The sequence below is a fragment of the Acanthochromis polyacanthus genome, chromosome 4 (genome assembly GCF_021347895.1).
Source record: "Acanthochromis polyacanthus isolate Apoly-LR-REF ecotype Palm Island chromosome 4, KAUST_Apoly_ChrSc, whole genome shotgun sequence".
Lineage (NCBI taxonomy): Eukaryota > Metazoa > Chordata > Actinopteri > Pomacentridae > Acanthochromis > Acanthochromis polyacanthus.
Window position 1 is genome coordinate 44,541,394 of NC_067116.1, and position 24,589 is coordinate 44,565,982.

At 37.7% G+C, this 24,589-nt stretch overlaps 1 protein-coding gene across 1 annotated transcript in view; it reads left to right on the forward strand.

Annotated features, from left to right (window-relative positions):
* Positions 1 to 24,589, forward strand: part of xpr1a (xenotropic and polytropic retrovirus receptor 1a) — a 133,951-nt gene that overhangs the window by 91,893 nt on the left and 17,469 nt on the right. The window contains exons 3-11 of the mRNA XM_051947732.1: positions 3,308 to 3,409; positions 10,975 to 11,195; positions 11,305 to 11,454; positions 11,549 to 11,632; positions 14,215 to 14,296; positions 14,494 to 14,681; positions 14,977 to 15,156; positions 20,918 to 21,086; positions 23,185 to 23,385. Coding sequence (XP_051803692.1) covers positions 3,308 to 3,409; positions 10,975 to 11,195; positions 11,305 to 11,454; positions 11,549 to 11,632; positions 14,215 to 14,296; positions 14,494 to 14,681; positions 14,977 to 15,156; positions 20,918 to 21,086; positions 23,185 to 23,385 — 1,377 coding nt within the window. The remainder of the gene's footprint in view (positions 1 to 3,307; positions 3,410 to 10,974; positions 11,196 to 11,304; positions 11,455 to 11,548; positions 11,633 to 14,214; positions 14,297 to 14,493; positions 14,682 to 14,976; positions 15,157 to 20,917; positions 21,087 to 23,184; positions 23,386 to 24,589) is intronic.

Genomic DNA, 24,589 nt, shown 5'->3' on the forward strand with positions numbered 1-24,589 from the left:
TTCCTTTGCTTCACATTGATTTGTCCTTTTATAGTTTACTTTAGGCTGAGCAAACACCAGACACACTTTAATTAACTTATAATTGATTATCTTTACAGTTTTTCATTTCTTTTCCTTGTAAAGCTGTTTGGAGGCGAAGCTGCTGTTGGACATTTTTTCACCTTTTCATCTCAGCCTCATCCACTCCTGCTGCAGTGGGTAGAGCAGTGATATTGACAGACTGCAGCCTGGGGCATCTCGTTCTTATTACTATGTGGAGTAGAAAGCCTCTCCATATAGCAGCCGAGGCTCACTTTATATAATAGCTAATGTTTACAAAGCGGTGTCACCTTTGGATGTGATATTGTAGCTCCACAATCCAGCAAAACCTACATTTAGTCTGCTTGGAATGAACTTCTTCATCTGACATTTACGGAGTTGAGACAAATATGAATGGTACATACTCAGATATGTTATTGTATGATTACAGCAGTGTTTGTGCAGTTTATGGTGCATTCAGAAAATATCCGGACCCATTTTCATGTTTTGCGACACTTTGTTATATTCAGCATTATTCTAAAATCATTCGGATTCATTTTCCCCTCATCAGTCTACAATCAATACCTCATAATGTGAAAACATCCACCTCTGTATCCATTTTTATCACAGTTGGGCCGTTGTGGCAGAAAACTAAACATGTAATTTGAGACAACCCAATCTTCAGCTAAGTTTTCCAGTTCCTCCTCGGTGTTGCCATGGTGTTCCCAGGCCAGATGAGATACGTAACCCTCAAGAAAGTTCTCCTCAGGATCTCCTCCCAGTGTCCCCATAAACATAACATCCTAATCAGACGCCTGAACCACCTCAGCTGGTTCCTTAAGATGCAAAGAAGCAGCATCTTTATTCCAAGTTCCTCCCTTTATCTCGAAGACTAAATCTAGATTCACTCTATGAAGGAAATCCATTTTGGCCCCTTGCATCTACATAAATTATTCATACCTTTCAGTATGACTCGTTTGTCTGCAACATCTTTGAGATGTTTCTACACCTTGGCTGGAGTCCAGCTGTGGTAAATACTACTGATCGGACCTGATTGGGAAACCTGCACACATGTCTATGCAAGACATCTTAGCTGACGGTGAAAGTTGTAGCAAAAACCAGGCTGTAAGTAAACAAACCTGATGGACTTATAGACAGCTGCTCTTTCTGATTGGTTCACCTGGAAGCAGTAAGGAAAGGAGCAAATTACAGATATATATTGCTCCAGGGAGCTCTGGACCTTCGATTGGATTGAGGGTTCACCTTTCAGCATGACGGTGACCCTACATGCATGGCCAACACATCGCTGGAGGGGCTTGGTCAAGTGGTGCAGGCAGACCGTTACGAGAATCCAATTAAACATCACTGGAGAGACTTGAAAATGGCCGTCCAACTTGACGAAGCTTGATGCGATATGAAGAGTAAAGTGGTAGAAAATCCCCAAATTCAGGACTGCGAATCCTGTCAGGTCATATCCAAGAAGTCTCAAAGCTGTAATCGCTATCAAAGGTGCTTGAGCCGAGTAAAGGCTCTGAATAGCTACATCAGTGTGATGTTTCAGTTATTCATTTGTAAGTAGATTGGCAAAAACTTCTAAAATGGTGTTTCTGCTTTGTCAGTATGGTATATTGCGTGTAAACTGATTAAACAATTAGGCTACAACGTGACAGAATGTGAAAATGTGAAGGGGTGTGAACTCTTTCTAATGCACTGTATGTGTGGGCTTCATAAGGATTCGCTGTGCGTCTGTGCGTTTATACAGTAACCGCTCAACGGCTGAATTTTCTGCCCCGTCAGGTGTTGGGTAACCTGCTGTGAATGAGGCCGGGCATCATTTGAGACGGAGCATCGATGCTGATTGGATTGACTGGTCCTGAAAAAGACGTGCAGGGTTGAGTCAGACAGACGAGAGACAGGAGGAAGCTGTTGATCTAATTGTAACTCTGAATGGATGTCTGTTTGGCTCGGTGCTGATGAGCCTGAAAGGAATATTCTGAGGTTTTGGAAAATCGGCCGGTCGGTTAATTCATGAATGGACAGACCAAAACAAGCTTAAGACTGAAAGCAAACATCGGAAATTATGGGGTTCTTGCTCCAGTATCTTATTATTTATTCCATAATTGTGGATTTTTTTCAATTTGGCTGTCATGGTAGTTATATAAGCTGGAATAAATGTACTTGAATGCACATGTACGCTAAACTTAGAGAAGATTTACCATCTAAGCTAAAATCAAATCATCAGTAGAGCTTGTCAATTAAAAAATGTAGAAAAATGTTAGTTGGTTTCTACAAATGATTACTTTGCATAACACTACACTCTAAAAAAGTAAAGTTTTGGCTCAAGAAGAAAATTGTTTATATCTGTCTTTTTGAGTTAAGACAGTTAATAATCCAATGATGTTCAACCAACAAACTACACTCACTCAGAGAAATTAACTTTTCCTCCAAAATTGAAGACATTAACTATTAGAAACATAAACACAACTTTTCATGAAAAATAACTTGCTCCTCTTAGTTTTTCAGACTTTGAAAACTAAGAATCTGTGGTCTAATTAAGCAAAAATCACTTTTTACTTGTCTAATACCATGCTAACAGCCAAGCATGGTGGTGGCATCATCATGCTGTGGATGCAGTTTTCAGCAATAGGAACAAGAGGACTGGTTTGACGGAAAGCTAAAGGGGTCAAGTTATCCTACCCCAGAGCTCTACATTTAGCATTTCAATAATATTTATGGAGATTTTTGAGTGTTGTGGCATTATTTACCATTTCTATGAAGACATTTTTTTAAGTTGGCATTTTTTATTGTAAAAAGTTGGTTTGAAGTTAAGTAGGAAGTGGAGAGGAGTTGAAATTTGGACTTCAAGGTAAAGAAAAATATCGTTTTCATGCCAATTTCATTAAGTTACCTCAACTTGAATTTGGTTTTAAATCAACTCCTGCAGAAATTTTAGTTTTAATTACACATAGTATAAAGCTGAGGCAACACTAACATACCAACGCAACACAAGAAAACAATCTTCGCAACTTAAAAGGTTTGTCTAACTCATTAAAATCAAATTCTAACTTTGGAACCATGGTGGGAATGGTATTTGTAGAGTGTTTGATGATGCGTTAACATGGAGAAACATGGTTCTGGTGTCTGTAATCTCCTGATGTTCTGACTTTCTCTGATTCTTTATGTAAAGCTTCATAATTCAGCGCCTCTCACAGCATAAACCAACCTTACAATCGAGCTTTGCCGCCTCTAATAGAACTAACCACCGTGTTTTTGTTTCTTCTTTCTTCAGTCACAGATGAAGACACGGTGAAGAGATACTACGCCAAGTTTGAGGAGAGGTTTTTCCAGACCTGCGAGAAGGAGCTTCTGAAAATCAACACATTCTATTCAGGTATTTATTTACACTTGAGCTAGTAATTGATGGAGAAGATAACAAAGCAAACTCAATCAGAGCGGTGGTTTCAGATCGAATGCCTGACACAGCTTTAGTGACTGCTGAGAACGCTGCATTGACCAATATTAAGCAATATCTCCATAATTTGATTTTAAAAAATGCTTCCTTCATCTATAAATGAACTCTGGACTTCATCATGAATTGACTTACTGCTGCTTTAACTAGATTACATGCGGTGTGTAATAATATTTTGTAAGCTGTTGTTGCTCTGTGCTTTGTGTGCAGTTTATTTACTAAAGACTACTTCAGCGCTAAATGCCGTTGGCTCTAATGTGTTTGACTGAAGTGGTGTTTGTGTTCAGGAGCCGGGCTGAGAGCGTTTCAGGGAGTGAAGGAGAATGTGTGTTCGCTGTAACATGAGACAGAAGCCGTGATGTATTTTGGAAAGCCAGGCGGTGCTTCCTCTGCAGGCCGTCTGTGGAACTGCAGCCTCGGCGGGTCAGCAGAGGGCCAAGGTTGACTGGCAAGACTGTTCCAGCTCGTAATGATGGGATATTACTGGCGGATTTATGGCAGCGACGGCACACAAACTGGGCATAAATCATCCTGGACCTTGTTAGCAGGAGGTTGATTTACTGCAGCGCTGGAGCAACTTTGAATCTCTTGAATTTTCTTTCCTTGAACAGTATCTCGAAGCCAGGAGAGAGGACAGGCCTTGTTAGGTAGCCTTTTACTATCTCGATCCATTATCCACTGCGGATAATGACAACATGCAGAGTTGTTTTATTTTGTACGTGCACGTTAAACCTTGATATTTGGAAATAATTGCACTTTTTTGCAAAACCCAAACCTGTATATTCTATTGTCTATCCATAATTATATAAGCGATTAGCAAAAGAATAGAGTAGAATGGAACTAAACAGTCATTTAAGCGACATTTCCAATCGTGAGATGACAACTTCAAGCAAAATTAGAATTTACCAACAACCTACAACTTTGATAAATTAGCTCATCCTTTTACAGCTGACGGTGTTGTTTATTAGAAGCAGAAGAATAGAGCAGAATGGAACTAAACAGTCATTCAAGCGCCGTTTCCAATCATGAGATGACAACATCAAGCAAAAATTATAATTAAGCAAAAACCTAGACTGACTTTGATCAATTAGCTGATTCCTTTACAGTTTAGTTATTAGTAGCATAAGTAGAAATTATCATAAAAATTAAATTGTTCCACTTAAAATTTCAAACTGTGAGAAACAAGAATCTCCGGTTCAGTGAAACCAAAATTTAACTATTTGGCTCTATTTCTTAATATATCAAGTGGTATCACTCATTACTTGTCTAATATCATGATAACAGTCAAGCACGGTGGTGGCGGCATCATCCTGTGAAGATATTTTTCAGCAACAAGGACAAGAACACTGGTCAGGGGTGTGGGAAAGGTAAAGGGATGAAGTTCGTTAGACCTTGATATTTGGAGATAATTGCACTTTTTTGCAACACAAACCTGTATATTCTATTGTCTATCCATGACTATATAACTGATTAGCGAAAGAATAGAGCAGAATGGAACTAAACAGTCATTTAAGTGACGTTTCCAATCATGAGATGACAACTTCAAGCGAAATTAGAATTAACCAACAACCTACAACTTTGATAAATTCGCTCATCCTTTTACAGCTGAAGGTGTTGTTAGTTATTAGAAGCAGAAGAATAGAGCAGAATGGAACTAAACAGTCATTTCCAATCACCTCAGTGCTTCCTGTCACTTGTGTCGGTCTGTTGACAGCAGCAGAGTCACATCACATCAGTGTTTCAGCCTCTCAGCTGTGAGGTTAAACGTTTCGTATGAAAACATCTCCGTCCTGCTCTCAGGCGTCTTGTTTATCCTCCACACACAGCAGGCACAAGCAAGAGAACGAGTCCGACAGGCAGCTTTATCTGATGTCCGTGGTGGAGGTTTAAAAAAGCCGGCGATGGAGATAAATCGTGCGCTGACTTTACATAAGACTCTTGCCTCCACAGAGCTCTTTCCGCCTCTGAAAGGGGTCCTTGACCTTTCAGAGCCGTTCTGCTGCATTGCGCTAAAATCCAGCCTGTTGGACGACACTTTCATCCCCGCAGGTTAAATACACACCAGAAAGAAACGGAAGGTACTTGCCAAGTTTGCAGAATGCTGCTGGATTGTAGCATTTCACAGTATCTTCATCTGGAGACTGAGGAGGAACTGAAAGGTCATTCCGTGTAAAATCGACCAAATCTGAAGAAAGCCCCCAAATAAACCTCTTTAAAATCTGCTGTTTGTTAAATACAGCAATCTATTCCATAATATTAATGCTCAAAGTGGACTTTAGAAAGAAATTAACAAAAAACACACTTGGTCTTTAGACTGTGACACCTGGATTGAATGTAAAATTCATCTGGTTTCATTTTTTTAACAGAATTCAAATGTGTTTTTAGCTCTGAGAATTGTGTCTATCTGCTGTACTGATGAAGTTTTGAGACTCAGAAATGGTGGGAAAAGCTTATTTTCAGCCATGACTATGTACTTCAGGGGCCCGTAACTCAAAAAATATCCATAACATGAAAGAAGAACTTTGCATGACTTCATTAAATACCTGAAAGTTGTTGTTTCTTGTCATAAAGAGACAGAACTGCCCCAAAGAGACGTAAAACAATCAAAACGTCATGCTGAACAGGAAAAATGAGACACAAAACAAGACAAATGAGACACAAAGCACCAAAAACCGGACACAAAAGCAGAAAAAGGAGACACAAAATGTTACTGAATAAGAAAAACAAGGCACGAAATAGGAAAAGAGAGATGCAAAATGACAAAAACAACAAACAAAATGACAAAGAGAAAAAAAACTGTCCCAAAAGTGATAAAAAATGACAGAAGTGATGAATATGAGCACAGAACAACAAAACCAGAATCTACCATGTTCACCAAAATTTCACGGTTTTCACGCTTACTAGTTTGAGTATCTTTTTCCAGGACTTTTGAGCCTCAAAACTTCATAAGCGCAGGAGACAGAATCAGTTTTAAATCCACTCCAGGTGTCACAATCTGAAGACTGAATCTTGTTTTTCTCTATAACCAACTTTGAGCATCAGTATTATGGGATGTATCACAGTTTTAACAGTAAAACTGCAGCAGTTTAATGACATAGAGTCCTAGAAACAATCATCGGTTCCCTGGATGTGTTTCTGTTTCTGATCATTCACCAGAGAAAACTTTTTAAAAAATGCATTCTGGGTAAACTTTAACACCGATTGTGTGTCTTTTTGTGGTCATTTTGAGTCTTTTTATGGTAGTTTTGTGTCTTTTCTGACCAGCAGTTCCACAGTGAATGCATAGTCCTGACAGTGAAGCACAGAGGTGGAAGTTTGATGATATGAGGCTGGAGAAAACTTTAATTCTGGGTAAACTTTAAAGTCTCATATCAGCATGTGTGATAGATGGTTGGTCAGAACAAGTTACTGACAATGAAATAATTATTTTAAGTTTTTACACCAGGCTCATCTGAAAAATTGTACCTTCATTCAATGAATATTTTTAGACTTGTACACCCTTTAAGTACACAGGAAATAACCAGTATGCGGAAAAAACACATTTGAGCTCAGTCAAAAACTGTGACTACATATGAAAGGTCCCATTTTATCCGACATTTCATACCAGGATCATCTTCTAAACACAATTCCTTCTGTGTTCAAATCATTTTAGGCATATTTTAGCAATGTGTTTTCATGTGTCTAGCTCCTGTACTTATGAAGTTATGAGGCTCAACAGTATTGGGTCATTCCATATCATTTCAACCAGTGGTCCCCACCTGACCCTCTCAGATTTTGTTAAGTTTTTACATACATTTAGTACATTATATATGATGGGAAAATCCCAAATTTGAATGCTTTGTTGTCATTAGTTTCAAAGTTATGGTCATTTGAAGTAGGTAGGGGGTACCCTATTATTGCAGCCAAAATTAAGACTTGAAATTTTCGACCATTTTCAGAATTCTATAACTTCTGAACAACAAAAGATAGAGATCTGACATTTTCAGAATCATTTCACAGTGACCTATAGTCCTCAGAAATGTTAAAATATTTACTTTATATTTATAACTGCATGTTACAGAGAATGACAAAGTTGCGATTTTATCCATCACAAACGTCTAAACTGCTACATTTGTCCACCCATTACACAAAAACTAATCATCATATCCATTAGAGATTTTATGTGGTATAATTTGGCTATCTAAGGATTGGATCTGTATAAAATGAAAGTGCTATGGTATGTAATGCATGAAATATGAACAGCTAAAAATCAAAAATATCTGTCCCACCTTCGGATTCAAAGGTCAATATCAGTATGTGGGATAGGTGGTATCAAACAATAAAAGACATCATGTGAAATTACAGGAATTTCCCTAAATTTTGACACCAAGCACAACTTGCTTCTATAAACCATCTATGTTTAATGTTAAATGTATGTAAAAACGTAGCAAAATCTGAGGACCACTGGTTGAAATGATATGGAATGGCCCATATTTAGTTTGAACATTAAACAAATTATTGTACATAACATTTTAACTGATTCCGAGTTGATCAAGTAGGAAACCCTAGTTGATTTTTTTTTATGGACTATTCCAGTGGAAATGTAACCCACCAACACCTGTCTGTTTCAGGTTCATTAGCTCCACACAGATGAACTGTTCCAGCGCTGTCCTCCGCTGCAGACCTCAGATCTAACCTGAAACTCCTTTAGCAGACCATAGGGGTCGTGACTTTCTCACGCCTCCTGCTGTTGTCGTGTGTTCAGCGGAGCGTTGTTATGACAGAGGTCCAGTAGAAGGATTACTGTGAATGTAGACGTCAAGGAGGCGCTGTGGCAGGTAGTGTGACATCTGGACAATGTGTGTGTGGGAGTGTGTTCGAGCAACAAAGCGTGAAAGTCACCGGTGAGAACAAGTGCTGCTTCCGTCACTTTAAGGACAAGCGGAGCCCCAACTGTCAGGCCGGCAGAAGGTTTCAAACCAAATATAATTGAGTTTGTTATCAGGCTGCTGCCAGTGTGAGGAAGCATCAGTCAGAGTGTTTGGTGGTTTCTGCTGCTGCCAGAAAAACCTGCAAGTCATGGATGCAGGGTCAGTTTCTACAGTTAGACTGAGTTATTACAGCCTGAAAACATGTGTGCAGAAACAAATTATGGCTTTGTTGATGAGTTAGAAGCCACAGTGGGATGGAAATGACGAGCGAAGATGGAAATAAATCGCTGCTCAGCTTGAACACACATTAAACCCAGCTAGTTTGTTCATAACAGGCAGCTGAAGTACAGTCATGGGTCAAAATAAGCTTTTTCCATCATTTCTGAGTCTCTCAACTTCATCACTTCAGGATGTAGACAGAGCTGAAAACACATTTGAATCCTGTTTAAAAAATGAAACCAGATGAATTTTACATTCAATCCAGGTGTCATAGTCTAAAGACAAAGTGTGTTTTTTGTTAATTTCTCTCTATAACCAACTTTGAGCATCAATATTATGGAATAGATCGTAGTTTCTTGTCATAAAGAGACAGAACTGTCCCAAAGACATGCAAAACAATCAAAACGTCACACTGAAAAAGAAAAACGAGACATAAAACAAGACAAATGAGACTCGAAACACCAAAAACTGGACGTAAAACCAGAAAAAGGAGAAAAAGGAGGCAAGAAACAGGAAAAGAGAGACGATAAATGGCAAAAACCATAAACAAGTGACCACAAAGAGGAAATAAACTGTCCCAGAGTTACACAAAACTGATGCAAAATGAAGGAAGAGGGACAAAAATGATAAAGATGAACGCAAAACAACAAAACCAGAATCTGCCACGTTCACCAAAATTTCATGCTTATTAATTTGGGAAACTTTTTCTACTGCTGCCAGAAAAAGCTGCAAGTCATGGACACAGGGTCAGTTTCTACAGTTAGACTGAGTTATTACAGCCTGAAAACGTGTGTGCAGAAACAAATTATGGCTTTGTTGATGAGTTAGAAGCCACAGTGAGATGGAAATGATGAGCCAAGATGGGAATAAATCACTGGTCAGCTTGAACACACGTTAAACCCAGCTAGTTCGCTCATAAATGCAAGGACAGAATGGAAATCAGCAGCTTAGGGCTAGTTCTCTGTTCACAATTCACAAAAAAAATCGCAATTTGAAACCGTGCGATTGACAAATTGCAAAGGCTAGAATTTAGAATATATAATGTGCAGCACATCTGACTCAGAGTTTAAACCGCTCTGTTGTTGGTTTTGCAAATTCTTGCCGTTATGCACGTGTGACAGTTACATTATTGATGTTATCTCATGTTTTCAATCCATTACACAGCAGATACTGAAGTAAAAATTGACTTATAGCATAAGTTTGACTGGAATATCTGTAACTCAACATCTTTCCCAGCAGCTAAAATTGTCAACCATTATGTGCTTTCATTCTAAGCAGAATTTGAAAAGATTCAGACAAAGAACGGGGCCAAGAAAATCGCTGTGCTTCATTGTTAGTCTGGGATGACTTCAGACTGTTAAAGAATAGAGCTAATCTCAGTGGTGGAGCAGACAGATGCTAATGAGGCAGAGGTTACTGTCCATTCACTGTGTGCCTCCCTACATCCCCTCCTCCCTCGTTCAGCCTCTCTGGATGTATTAACCTACATCTGACCCACATAATGGTTCCTGCAGCATTTACATGTCGGCTCAGCCCGAGAGTCTCCATGTTTCCTGGAACTTAGCAGAGCAGAGGAGGTGTATGGACTCCTGGAGCTCATTACAGAAACCTGTCCTCCATCAGTGCTGTCGAAATATTTGTTTAACTGCATCTACTCTGCTTTAGTGCTGGACCCGAATATCCCGAATATTCGTTCACTACGGCGGTATCCGGATATTAATGTTGGTATCCGGATATTCGCCCCTAAGCTGTTTCCCATACTTGTTTTTCCATCATTTTGTTCCGTTTTGAAGCAAAGATAGCGGTTCTGGTAATGCGTGTCCTGTGAAATGAGATCTTGTATCTGGGAAGCAATTTTTAGGTTGACAGAGAGCAGCAGAGGTGTTCGTAAATGCAAACTGTAAAGGAGCAAATGTTCTGCTGTTGGCCGCAAGAGTGAACACAAAAGTTTTCATGCACTTCCAGCATCTCAGGATCTGTACAAATGGTGGAAAATCCTTCATGTTAGCTTGAAATGAGCTGTTTCTCATGCTGTTTTGATCAATTTTAAAGCAGAGATAACGGTTCTGGTAATGTATGTGCTGTGAAATGAGATCTTATATCTGGAAACCATGACAAGGGAGACGGGGTAATTGTGATTCATAAAATATGTGCAGTAGAAAAGGACTCAAGTGTACCACATGATATATGACTTATCAACAGCAATGTAAACAATGTGCAGTTCCCAAACGTGAATATGTGAAGAATGAGTGCGTATGAAAGGGGTTTTGATATAAAATGCTTCCCTCAACAACAAAGCATTCAAGAACTTCTTTATGAAAACCTTTCTAATCTATCTCCTCATCTCTCCGTCTGCAGAAAAGCTCGCCGAAGCCCAGCGGCGGTTTGCGACTCTGCAGAACGAGCTGCAGTCGTCGCTGGACGCTCAGCGGGAAAGCAACGCTCCGCCCGGCCTGCGGAAACGCAAGACCATGTTCCACCTGTCACAGGAGGAGCGCTGCAAGCACCACAACATCAAGGACCTGAAGCTAGCCTTCAGCGAGTTCTACCTCAGCCTCATCCTGCTCCAGAACTACCAGGTCATTCTCAAACACTCCTGCATGCAACATTGATGAAAGTTCTTCAGAGGAAATGAAGGTCTGTCTGTCAGATATAAAGATGCTGTCTGAACTTTGTTGTCCTCCACAGAACCTGAACTTCACGGGTTTCCGTAAGATCCTGAAGAAACATGATAAGATCCTGGATACTTCTCGCGGTGCCGACTGGAGGGTGGCTCACGTGGAGGTGGCGCCTTTCTACACCTGCAAGAAGATCACACAGCTCATTACCGAGACAGAGGTGGCCACTCGCACCCACACAAACACTGTGAAGTTTAGAAAATGGATGTCAAACTTCTCAACAGACAACAAAACTCTGCTGTGTTTGTGTTTAGACGCTGGTGACCACGGAGCTGGAGGGAGGCGACCGTCAGAGGGCCATGAAAAGGCTGAGAGTTCCTCCTCTGGGGGCAGCTCAGGTCAGAGGAGCAGCTGATCACACCGCAATTCAATCAGTCATGTTTTGCTTTTCAAAACGTATACTCTCTCCAGCTAAGTACAGCGGCCCCTTGTCTGCCGTGGGGGTTTGGTTCCAGAAGCCCCTGCGACAGAATATACACCCCCTGTCAAAGGTTTTAGGACACTGTCTCATTCAAATAAAGTAGAACCTGTCCTCCTTTTGACGGGGGGTGTATTTCATCATATGGATGTGATCAGGGCAGGACTCTGATCATACATGTAAAGTTTCAGGCAGATTGGAGCATGTTCAGGACGTTTACACAGCATTGGAAATTTCATGGTGAAGGATCAAAATTCCAGAGGCCGCCACGGACACGCCCTTTGACTTTAGAAAAAGATTTTAATAACTTTGGATCATTAAGGCCTCCTGTATGTACTGGGACAATTTGAGGTGAATTGGAGTTTCCCCCTAGGAGGAGTTCGCTCTAGAAAAAAATGAAAAATGGGCAAAATCTGACATTCAACGCAAAATAGCTCACTTCCTGTTGGCTTTGGAATGTGGCTGTCACTGACTTTTTTGTTCAGCCTGATGTGCTGCATATGTGTACCAAATTTGGTAGATACACCCCCTGTCAAAAGTTGTAGGACAAGTTCTACTTTATTTGAATGAGAAAGTGTCCTAAAACTTTTGACGGGGTGTACGTGAAGTAGCAACCTTACATTTATTTTATTATTTATGTCTATTTTAACGCTTTATATTAATGTCATGTCATTCTATTACAGCACCTAGGTTTATTTTTCCGTCACATAATTCACCTCCCAAAGAACATTTCAGCCTCTACACCAGAGAACATCCCAGCATGCATTTATCTAGCTGTAATTATCACATGTTGTTGGTGGTGAACACAGATTGAAAACAGAGGTAAGAGCTTCATCATGAGAGAAGTGGATGCAGTGAGAGACAAAAAGCAAGAAACCATCAGAGTATTGATTTTATAAGTGCCTTTCCATCGTTGTACAGACAGGATATCAGTCAGGAATACTGGAGGCTGGTGGCATTTATCCCTCCACCTCATATCTGCTGTTATTAGCACATTAATTACTGTCATGTCAGACTTAAGGGCTGTGATTTGCGATCTCTGCATTTTCTGTATTGAGGCAAATCAAGTGGATAAATGGAGCCCAAGTGGCTCATATGTGGACACAGTTTTTTATATCATGACAGACTTGAGTTTCCAGTGACTCCTATAACTGAATTTAAAACAAACTCGTCTTTGTCACAACAAAACAGCGATCATGTATTTAGTTTTTTATAGATTTATTATCGGTTTTCTGGAAATATGACAGGAAACGTCTGGTCATAAATACGCCTACAGCAGTTCTAATGTTTGGTTGAATGTCCTTTGGCCATTTTCTCCTCAACTAGGCTCTTTTGGTAGACGTTCATGAGCTTCTGGTTCTATCTTTGACCCTCCTTTGAACAGAATTGGTGCAGATTAGCTAAACTTATCTTTCTGACTCAGACTTGTTTCTTCATCAGAGTCCACAGGTTCTTGATGGGGTTTAAGTTTGGGGAGACCAGTGTAAAACTTTATTTCCAGCCTGATTTAACCATTTCTTTACGACTTTAATGTGTGTTTGGGCTCATTGTCTTGTTGAAACATTCAACTGAGTCCAAGAACAACCTTCTGAGAGGTTATTTTAGGTGCTCCTGAAGAATGTGGAGATAATCGTCCTCCTCCTTCATTATTCCATTTACTTCATGTAAAGTCCCAGAGCATGATACTGCCACCACCATGCTTGACAATAGGTTTGATGTTATGGGGGTTTAAGGGCCAGAGTGTGATGAGTGGATCAAATGGGCCCTAATTCAGTTGTCTTAGAGGAGTCAGCAGCTGTAGTCAACGGTAATCTCTCATGAGGAGTTAAGAAGTCATGCCACTAAGGATATTTGATTAACACAACTTTCTACATCACTAAAACTGATCATTCAGGTTGCTGTATTTTGTCATATTTCCAGAAGACCTATAATGAATCTTTGAAAGAACCAAAACACATAGAAGTCATTGAAAACTCAAGACTAACATATAAAATACATCTTTACAAGTAAACATCTCACAACTGCAGTGGATGTTCATTACCAGTCAAACGCTTGAAAACATCCCAATATTTACATTTTTTATTGGAAATTATGCATGTTAATGTCTCTTTGTACTCTTAAATGAAATCATAAAACAAATAAACAAATGAAGTCCCAAGATAAGTTGGGACACCTGTAGGGTTTGGTAGCACCATCTTTTAAGACTTCATCAAGCTCCATTGCTGCAAAACAGCTTTAAGTTGGGTTCTGTTCTCTGAAAAGGGGCTTTTTATATATATTTCTGAAATGCACATTTTTTTCAGTTTTGGATAAACTTACCTTTTTTTAACCTTTAGCAGTGTACAGTTTACGTTTGTAACACTTCAAGATACGTTAAACAGATGGACGAATTGGGGAGTTCTGAAACTTTTGACCGGTAGTGCAGTTAGTTTGTTACCATCTATGGTGGTTGGTTGTCAGTATTAATCATGTTTTTTTTGTGTTCTTTTCTTCCTGTTCCAGCCTGCTTTGGCCTGGACTACCTTCCGTGTTGGTCTCTACTGCGGCTTCTTCATCATTCTCGCCATCGCCTTCGTTCTCACCGGTACGTCGCATAAACACTTGCGTTTACCTGTTTTCCATTTCCTTTTAAGCTCCTGCAATGTGCTGCTGAGAGATAGTTTCAGTCGGCTGTCTCAGATTTAAGCTGATTAAAGGGTTTTTTGTTGTTGTTGTTGTGCCTCAGATCTCGGAGATTTAATCTTTAAAAAACAGAAAATTCACCGTGATGTGTTTGATCAGGTGCCGTGTTCATCCGCTATGAGAACATGTGGCCTCTGGTGCGGATCTATCGCGGCGGCTTCCTGTTGATCCAGTTCCTCTTCCTGTTGGGCATCAACACGTACGGATGGAGGCAGGCCGGCGTCAACCACGTCCTCATCTTCGAGATCAACCCGAGAAACAACCTCTCACACCAACATCTGTTCGAGGTGAGAACTCAACTGCTGCGAGTTTTTAGGAAATAAACTTGAAGCAACTTTCCTCTCAGATTGATGGATTTTTAAAATATGCACCGGGAGCAAATGAGGTTGTTCAGCCACGGGGGTAATCCATATTCAAAGGGTGCGTTATCATGTAAATTAAGATTGCGTTCAGCAAAAATCAGACATCATTTACACCCCGAAAGTACAAAACAGAACATAACGTGCACCGCATTATTCAGGTTGTCTTGTTAATTGTGATGGTGTGTCGGAGGAGTTTGGCTTTAATGCTCGTGTGCTGCAGATTGCCGGTTTCCTGGGCGTGTTGTGGTGCCTCAGCATCCTCTCCTGCCTCTACTCGGAGTACACCTACCTCCCCATGCAGATCAACCCCCTCATCCTGTACGGCTTCATGGTGCTCTTCCTCATCAACCCCTTCAAGACCTGCTACTACAAATCACGGTTCTGGCTCCTCAAACTACTGGTGGGTCAACACATTTGCGTATTTCTTCTTTTAGTTTCATCTGTTGCTGGAGTTTGAATGCAATGCAAGGGGATCACACTCTCTAAGAACATCTAAAAATAAGTCTGACTGTGGTGTAGTTTGTTAAACTTCCTCTCCGGTTATTGATTAAACCTATGAAAACTCATCTCTGTGTTTCAGAGTTCCATATTTAGAATTTTGTTCCATGGAAATAATACCTTCATACCCTAAAATAGCTCTTCTTTTGTAATGTTTGGATCTATAAAGTCTTAATGCACTTCTCTGCTGGTTGCTGCAACTCGAGCTTTCTACCACTCTGCTCCAACACTGCAACAATAGCAACCTGTAGCATTCCATTGATTGATTATTGAAACAGAAACTGATACTGAAAGTCGGACGTAGCCTTCTTGACAGAATTTGTCGGTCACTGGTCAAATTGAACCGAACGTAACAAGCAAGAAGTCAGTCTATTTGAGTATACCTACAAAAGCAAGTAAAGGAGTCATAAATAACGAAAAAAATAACTTTAAGGGACAAAAACAACAATTAATTATTATTATACATCACCTGTTAGTTTGTGGACTACCATTTTAAAACCTTGAGTTTGTAATTTGGCCGCCATTGGTCTTTTGAAACTGAAGGTAACAAGCCAGAGGAGACTACACAACCAAAATGTAGACGATGAATAACTTTAAGGAACAGAAACAACAATGGATTGATCAAATATGCAGCGTGTTCCTCTGTCTGTAGTGTTTTAAAGGTCCCGTGTGCAGGATTTAGCAGCATCTAGTGGTGACGTTGAAGACTGCAACCATCTAAAAACCTCTCAGCTAACTTTTCTTGTTAAAGCATGTCGGGGAACCAAAGCCGACATATAAAAAGATGAAAATTGCTCCCATACAATTGCAATTTGTCAGCTTCATTCTGCTTCATCGTCTGGTTTACTCTAAATTCGACCGTTATTTACAAAATAAACATCATTATGTATTCAAAAAGTCTTTAGACTAGTGATGGAGACCATAAACTTATCAGGAAAATGTTCACAGAGGTAACAAATGAAGTGAGAAGTCGGGTTATTTTCTCATAGACTTCTATACATCCTGACTTTTCAAGCAGAGGAGTCGCCCCCTGCTGGCTGTTAGACAGAATGCACCGATGTGACGCATTATTTTTCATACCAGAGTGCTTCATCTGTGTTTTATATACGCCTGGAATGACTCACTGGAAGTAGATTACTGGTTGAATCTTCTCTGGTCTCACATTTCAAGTGATTTTCTCCTTCCACCATCGGTGTGTTTCCATTTTCAAAATCAACAACCACCTCCACAGAGGTGTCTGAATCCTAATGTTTGTCATCAGCGAGCCAGCCGTGAGGTGGATTTAGGACAGAATTAAATGCTGAAATTCTGAGAAAAATGTCAAATACTATTATAAAACCAGTAATTCTGTTTTTCCATGCAGAAATCTAGATCAAATCAATTGTCATATAGGTTTTTAAATGTAATTTAACATAAAAATCCACGTGACAGACCTTTAGTGTTAGAAATGTATGCTCATTTATAAATTGAATGGATTTACCTTTGAAAAAATGTCAAATCCCCATTTTTAAAGCAGTATTTAAGATTCAATTTAAAGCAATAAACCAGTAATTTGAGGTCAAATGAGTTTTTACATGTCATTTTATGTAAATATCTTGTACAAGTGGCAGGTCTTTAATGTTAAAATATTCTGACCTGTATATATGAAAATACCAAACCTCTATTAATAAACAAACACTATAAATATAATTACAACATTTAACTGTTAATTTTTTTATTGTATGACCTTTTACATGTCATTTAATATGAAAATCTATTATTGTTAAAAATCTGTGTTCTCTTGTAAAATTGATAGATTTTCAGTTGAAAATGTCAAACTTTCATAATCAAAACATGTTTGTGGTTATAAATAGAGCAGCAAACTGTTCATTTTAGATTAGGAGTTTTTACGTGTCAATTCATGTAAAAATCTTGCACATCTAACAGGTTTTTATGGTTAAAAAGTATGTTCACCTATAAAATTTAATAGTTTTACCGTTGAAAAATGACAAACCCCATCATTAAATAAATATTTATGATTATAAATAGAATAGGTTGTTCATTTTAGATCATATTAAATATAATATGTGCTTTTACATGTAATTTTATATAAATGTCTCTTTAATAGGTCTTATTTTTTAATGTTTTTTTTACATTAGGTGTGAAAATTCAGGTTTGTAGTTGTACTAATATTGTGAATAAATCTGTAGAATTAAAAGGAAAAATATTCTAAGATTATTTTGTTTTACAGTTTAATTTTGATTTATTTTATTATTTTTTTCTGATTCTGATACAAATGAAAGCAAGTTTAAGGGACTAACTGAGCTATTTGTGACACAACAGGGAAATTAGAAACAGAGACAAAGGAAAGGAGATGATCTGAGGTTAAATGTGTGTGTTCTGCTGCCGTCTGTGTGCACGCTGAATGTGTGTGTGTGTGTGTGTGTGTGTGTGTGTGTGTGTGTGTGTGTGTGTGTGTGTGTGTGTGTGTGTGTGTGTGTGTGTGTGTGTGTGTGTGTGTGTGTCTCTATCTCACAATGAATGCAGGTACATTCAGATTTCTATCTCAAGTCTCATGTTTACAAAACCCTCCTGTTACTCTGTTCTTTGTCTGAGCTGCAGAGGGTGTGTGTGTGTGTGTGCGTGCGTGCGTGCGTGCGTGCGTGCGTGCGTGCGTGCGTGCGTGCGTGCGTGCGTGCGTGTGTGTGTTCGCGTGCGTGCGTGCATGTGCGTGTAGTTCAGGGGGTTGAGGATAATAGAATGCAGCTCGTCTCCTGGGAGGTGGAGGCTGTGACGGTGCAATCATTACTGCTATAGATCCATCAGTATGTTGATGTTCCTCCTCCATCTTCATCCTCCTCCTCCTCCTCCTCCTCCTCCCTGCAGCACCAGACCCCCTCCTCGTTCTCCGGTCCTCCCCGTCACGTCTCCCCTCCATCCTCCACCCTAATTGGTCCTCTACAGTCACAGCAGAAATGAGTCTTTCTTTGTGATTCTCACATGTCTCTGATTGATGATGATTAAATACAAACTGTGGCTTCACTGCTGCAAATAATCTGTTGATTTCTTTTAAAAAATAGCTCTTTGTGGAGATTTTAGCTGTTTTCATTGACTGTTATTTTACATATTTTCACTGTTTTGTTCAGTTACAGATAATAACTGTTAAAATAACTGAAAAGAGATTAATTTGCATGTTATCCTCTGAAAAAACAGACTTAAAGTGTAAATAATGTCCCATCTAAAACTCTTGTGTCATTTTGTATTTGACATTAAAATTGCAATTTTCTACTGTATTTAAATCAGCCAAAATATTGCTATATTACACTTAATTGCCATTATTTAAATAAAGATCTTAAAAAAAAATTGGTTAAATTTCACAGAGTATCCAGTAAAAAATCACAGAAAAAAGTATTAATTTCCACGTTAACTGCAGAAAAGAAGTTCATTGTTAAAATAACAAGCAATAAATTTAAAAAAATATCAGAAGAGAGTAAAAATTTACATGTGAACCCCAAAATTTTATTTTACCGTTTTTGATTTATTGAAATCACCAAAAAAATTATTTTTCAAATATTGAAGAATGAAGGATTTTTAAAAAAATGCTACATAATTTTCTTAATTGATATTTTACAGATTATCTTTGTTTGGTTAAGTTACATAAAATATCTCATAATTTTAAGAAAAATATATTAATTTTTATATTAATCATACAAATGAAATACATTAAGGGTTGAAAAATGATAAAGAGTTCCATTTTTTGGTAAATTACAGATAATATATCAATATCATGAAATTACAAAAAACATTTACATGAAAAATAAATAAATTATTATCATTGTTATTGTTATTATTATTAATATGTTGAATTATGAAATTAATATTGTTAAATTAAATAAATTATTAATTCAAACCAATAGAAATTAATATTTTTAACGCTTATTTTCTTAATTTCAGATTGTATATATAGTAAAATTACAGAAAAGCATAAATCAGCAAAAAATAATCATTTTTAACACAAAAGATTTTACAATTATTTTAATTAAAAAACATTGAATTGAAAAAAATAATAATTAATAAATAAGAAGATGAATACATTTTTAAGACAGAGCAAAACTGTAAATAATAAGACATCCACTGTTTAATTATTAACTTATTATTTATTTAAATCTGCAGAAATATAGCATTATTTCACAGATGTTTGGTATTCTCACAGTTTTTTTAAAGCTTTTAAATGTGATATTTTATTTTCTGTCTCACCTACTGCCAGATTTTCACCTCTTTTAAAGGATTTACATTTACTTGGTTCTGTTTTATCTTAAACTATTGAGCATCGGTGTCAAAGTGGCTGAACTTCCTCTGATGACAAACACCAATCAGAAGGTTTCATTCGAGGCCAAACTGCAGTCGGTCACCAGGATTCCTGCTGTTTGCTCTAGAAATGAAATCCAGCTTCAACCTCGAGACGGATTTGAGCCGATCGATGCCGGCTTTGACTGGCGGGTTCAGAAAAACGAGTAATGAGCTGATACGTGTAGAAACGACAAAAAAAAGATCAATGTGGGTCGATATTTGTGGGTTTGTTCCTGAATGTCACATGTGGCCTGAGGAGGGACATGCAGAGAGAGGAGCAGGTTGGATGGTTTTACTAAAACCTGGTCAGTACATGAGCTGCTGCCAGATCCAGGAGAACAGAGGAGGATAGAAACGGACTGAACAGCGAAGATTACACAAACAAACAAAGCGTGGCTCATTAGAGTCATTAATGAGGAGTCTGAAGGCTTCACCTCGTCGCTGTAGATCAGGGGTGTCAAACTCAGTTCCTGGAGCGCCACTATCCTGCATGTTTTAGATGTTTCCTTCTTCCAACACACATGATTCAAATGATCAGGCTCGTTATCAGGCTTCTGCTGAGCTTAATGATGAGCTGATCATTTGAATCAGGTGTGTTGGAAGAGGGAAACATCTAAAACATGCAGGATAGTGGCGCTCCAGGAACTGAGTTTGACACCCCTGCTGTAGATCCTTAATAGACATTTGTTCTTCTGATGAAGCAACGACTTGGCAGTAATCATCTGCTGACTAATGTTAAATATTCATCATTTTGCATTTGACATCAAAGTCACTTCTTTTGTACTCTATTTAAACCAGCTAAAGTGTCATTATTGTACAGTTAATTTCTGTTGTTTGAATAAAGAATCTCCATACTTCCAGTCAAGGTTTGCCCTTCACATTTAATGGTTGCTCTTTATTTTCTGGACTGTTTCCGTTGTAGATTCTCACTGAAGGCATCAAAACTATGAATGAACACATCTGGAATTATGCAGGAAACAAAGAAGTCAAAACGTGTTTTATATTTTAGATTCTTTGCTTTGATTCCTGCTGTGAACACTCTTAGCATTCTCTCCATGAGCTTCATGAGGTAGAACCTGACATGGTTCTCCAGCAGTCTTGAAGGAGTTGCAGAGATGCTGAGCTCTTGTTGGACTCTGTGGTCCATCTCATCCCAAACATCTGGATTGGGTTTAGGTCATCTCAGCAGCACTCCATCATCTCCTCCTTGGTCAGAGACTCCTTCCACATTTTAGACTTGGAAAAAAAAGTGTGCACATAAATGTTATCTTTGTCCTTTATCCTCACTTTTTATTGAAGCTTTAAACTCCATTATTTCCCCTCTTCGCTTCCAGTTCCGAGTCTTCACGGCTCCGTTCCACCGGGTCGAGTTCGCAGACTTCTGGCTGGCCGATCAGCTCAACTCTCTGGTGGTGGTTCTGATGGACCTCGAGTATCTCGTCTGCTTCTACATCTTCGAGCTGCAGTGGAGCAACAGAAAAGGCCTGCTGCCCACATTCAAAGGTGAGTGGATCACATTAAACTTCATGGCTGTTTCTTTACCTCTGAAACCTGAAAGAATGCCAAAAAAGACGGAGAGAAAAGCTGAATTCTCTCTAGATGAACCATTTCCCTCAACATACGTTCAGAAGAAACCTTGTTTTGTGTGTTGACAGTGATGCATTTCAACAAGCATCTATGCATGTTTTTTTCATTTTCTTTCCTGGATATTTGTACTCTGATATCTCTGTGTACATGTAGAAAACATCGACTGTATGTGAAATCAGAGAACATTAAAGAAAAACATTTAGCAAGCATGTAGGAACTCTAAAGGAAACTACCGAAACTCAGACAGATATACAGAGAAGAGACACGTTAAGGAAGGCTTTAAGTGCCAAAAACTTTCATTTATTCCTTTTATGCACAACAAAAGCTCATTTGTGCAAATTTTACTGGAAATTTTTTTTTTTTACGGCATGTAAAAAAAAGCTTTTTAAACAGATTGTAACTAATTTTTACAACTGTTACATTACAGATTTGTTGAATTACAAAAAAGTAGTAAAAAACAGAAAATATTAATTTATATTTTTCAGATCAAAAGTCTGTGTTTTTAAACCAGAAAAAAATATAATTATTTTACAGATATTTGCAATTATTCAAATAGAAAAATCTGTGTACAAAAGAGCGCAAAATGGTGAACAATTTTTAAAAATGTTTTTTTTTACAAATTTTCCCTGTTTTGTTAAATTATCGTTAATATTCAGTGAAATCACAGAAAAAATATGAATTTGCATGTTGACTGTAAAAAAGTCCATATCAAAGGCTGTATTTTTATTAATTTAAAATGTTAGTGATTTTTTATTTCTATTTTGATATTAATGTATTTTATATTTTACATATTTTATTTGTAATTAAAAGTATTTGTTCTTTTACAGTGTTTGACTGTAAAATCACATGGTTTTGCTGTATTTAAATCAGCAAAAAATAGAATTATTTTACACATTTTTATGTTTTTTTCCGCAGTTTGTCATCGTTAGTCTTTAACTCGTGGTACCAGACTTTCACTTTTTTTTTTTACAGAATATTTGCAGTATTTTTAAATAAAACAACAGATATCTCTTTTTTTTCCATATCTGCAGCCCTCCAATGAACACATCATTAAAGCAAACAGAGGAATGGATATTAAACAGGTTTTATATCTGATATTAACCCTCCTGTTGTCCTTGTTTATGGGCACCAAAAATATAGTTTCCTTGTCTGAAAATTTTTTTTTTTAAAAAAGTCAGCAAAAAAAGTCCCCAAATTTCTGAAAATTTGTAAAACCTTCAGGAATAAAATTCCAATAATTCCTTAAAAGTTTTATTTTTAAAAAATCCTGAAAATTTGTCAAGAAAATTCTTGTAAATATTTTCAAAAAAATGAGTAAAAATCTTCCAAAAAATCTTTAAAATACCTAAACTGATTCCATATATATCAGTGAAACTTCTAATATTTTCTTAAGAACATTCACATAAAAATCAACCAAAATTCAGAGAAATTTGCTGAATTTTAGTTGATTTTTTTGTGAATGTTCTTATTTTTAACATTCCTTTTTTTAAACCAAAAAATGTTCAAAAATTTCACAAAAATGTTGAAAATGTGGACATCAGAAGTTTCACTGTGAAAATATATTTTTTCCCACATTTTTAAACTTTAAAACGGATCAATTTGACCCACAGGACGACACGAGGGTTAAATATAACAGCAGACATCTAATAATTATTCCCAAATCTGTACTTGCAACCCTCTAATGAACCCGTCATTAAAGCAAACAGATGAATGGATCTTAAACAGGTTTTATATCTGATATTAATCAGTGTTTGTTCTCCTCCTGATGCTTCATATATTATAATATCATAACAGGGAGATAAAGACATAAATGTGTGCTGACAGTGAGCAGAACATCTGAGCTGAACTGTCACTGATTATGATGTAGATGAGCGTTTAATTTCTTTCTGCTCCACCACCTCTGATCTGCAGCCGATTAAAACGCAGCTAATGGAAGGTAAGCGCTGGAGGTCGACGTGTGGCTCCCATACCCATGAGGAGGTTTTAACACTTCGGTTCTGTTGTTTTATCCCAGATTCTGGAGACTACGTGTGCCACAGCTACTCCTACGGCCTCCGGGCCATCATCCAGTGTCTGCCCGCCTGGTTCCGCTTCATCCAGTGTCTGAGGCGTTACCGTGACACCAAGAGGGCCTTTCCTCACCTGGTGAACGCTGGGAAATATTCCACCACCTTTTTCGTCGTCACCTTCGCCGCCCTTTACGCCACACACAGAGGTAGGACTCAGGAAACATGAGCATGTGCACACAGAAATATCGGTTTTATATCCATGAAGACATGAAAAATCAAAAAATCAGATGATTTATTATCTGCAGCAGCTTCAGTATTACACTGGAAAAAATGTCCCTCTCAAAACAAGAAAAAACTTATTTCAAAGAACTTTTACCTTAAAATATGTGAAAAATCTGCCAATAGAAGAAGTGAAAAATGGCTTGGTAAGATTTCTTGAAAGATCTGGTATTTAGAATATTGAAATCTTAAAATTAGCTGGGAAAAATTATTTTAAGCTCTATTTTTTACCAGGATTGTCAAACTTAGGTGTCTTTACCCTCCTGGTGTCCTCATTTACGGCACCGAAAAATATAGTTTCCTTCTCTGAAAAAAAATCCCCAAATTCTGCAAAAAATTCCTCAAATTTAAAAATATTTGCTGAATCTTCAGGAGGAAAATTCCTTTAAAGTCTTATTTTTAAAAAAAAAAAAAAAAAAAAAATTTGGCAAGAAATAAAATGTAAAAAATAATTTTAAAAAATCCTTAAACTACCTAAAGTGATTCCATATGTACCAGTAAAAGTTCTAATATTTTCTTTAAGAACATTCAGAAAAAAATCAACCAAAATCCAGCGAAATTCGCTGGATTTTGGTTGATTTTTTTCTGAATGTTCTTAAAGAAACATTTTTTTTTAACATTTCTTTTTTTCCCACCCAAAAATGTTTAAAAATTTTCCAAAAAATGTTGAAAATGTGGAAGTTTTCACTGTGAAAATATTTTTTTCCCACATTTTAAAACTTTAAGATGGGTCGATTTGACCCACGGGACGACACGAGGGCTAAAACCAGATCATTTCAAGATTGTTTGACTTAATGAGATATTTCAGATGCGTTGTCTTAAAACAAGTTCCTCCGTCTGCTGAAATGTCACTTGTTCAGGGAATTTATCTTAAATCAAGTGGGATGAGACATTTTGACTAAAAATAAGACAAATAGACTTGGTAAGATTTTGAGTTTTTGCAGTGTATCAGTATGAAGCTCTCCAATCTTGTTATACATTGTGTAAAGACAACAAAGCACATCTATTCTATTCTAATCTATTCTATTCTATTCTATTCTATTAAGTGAAGCCATGCTGAGTTTTACCTTCATATTAGCAATATTTTTAGAGTTACAGGCCCTTAAAGTACATGAAAGTGGGTGGAAATTT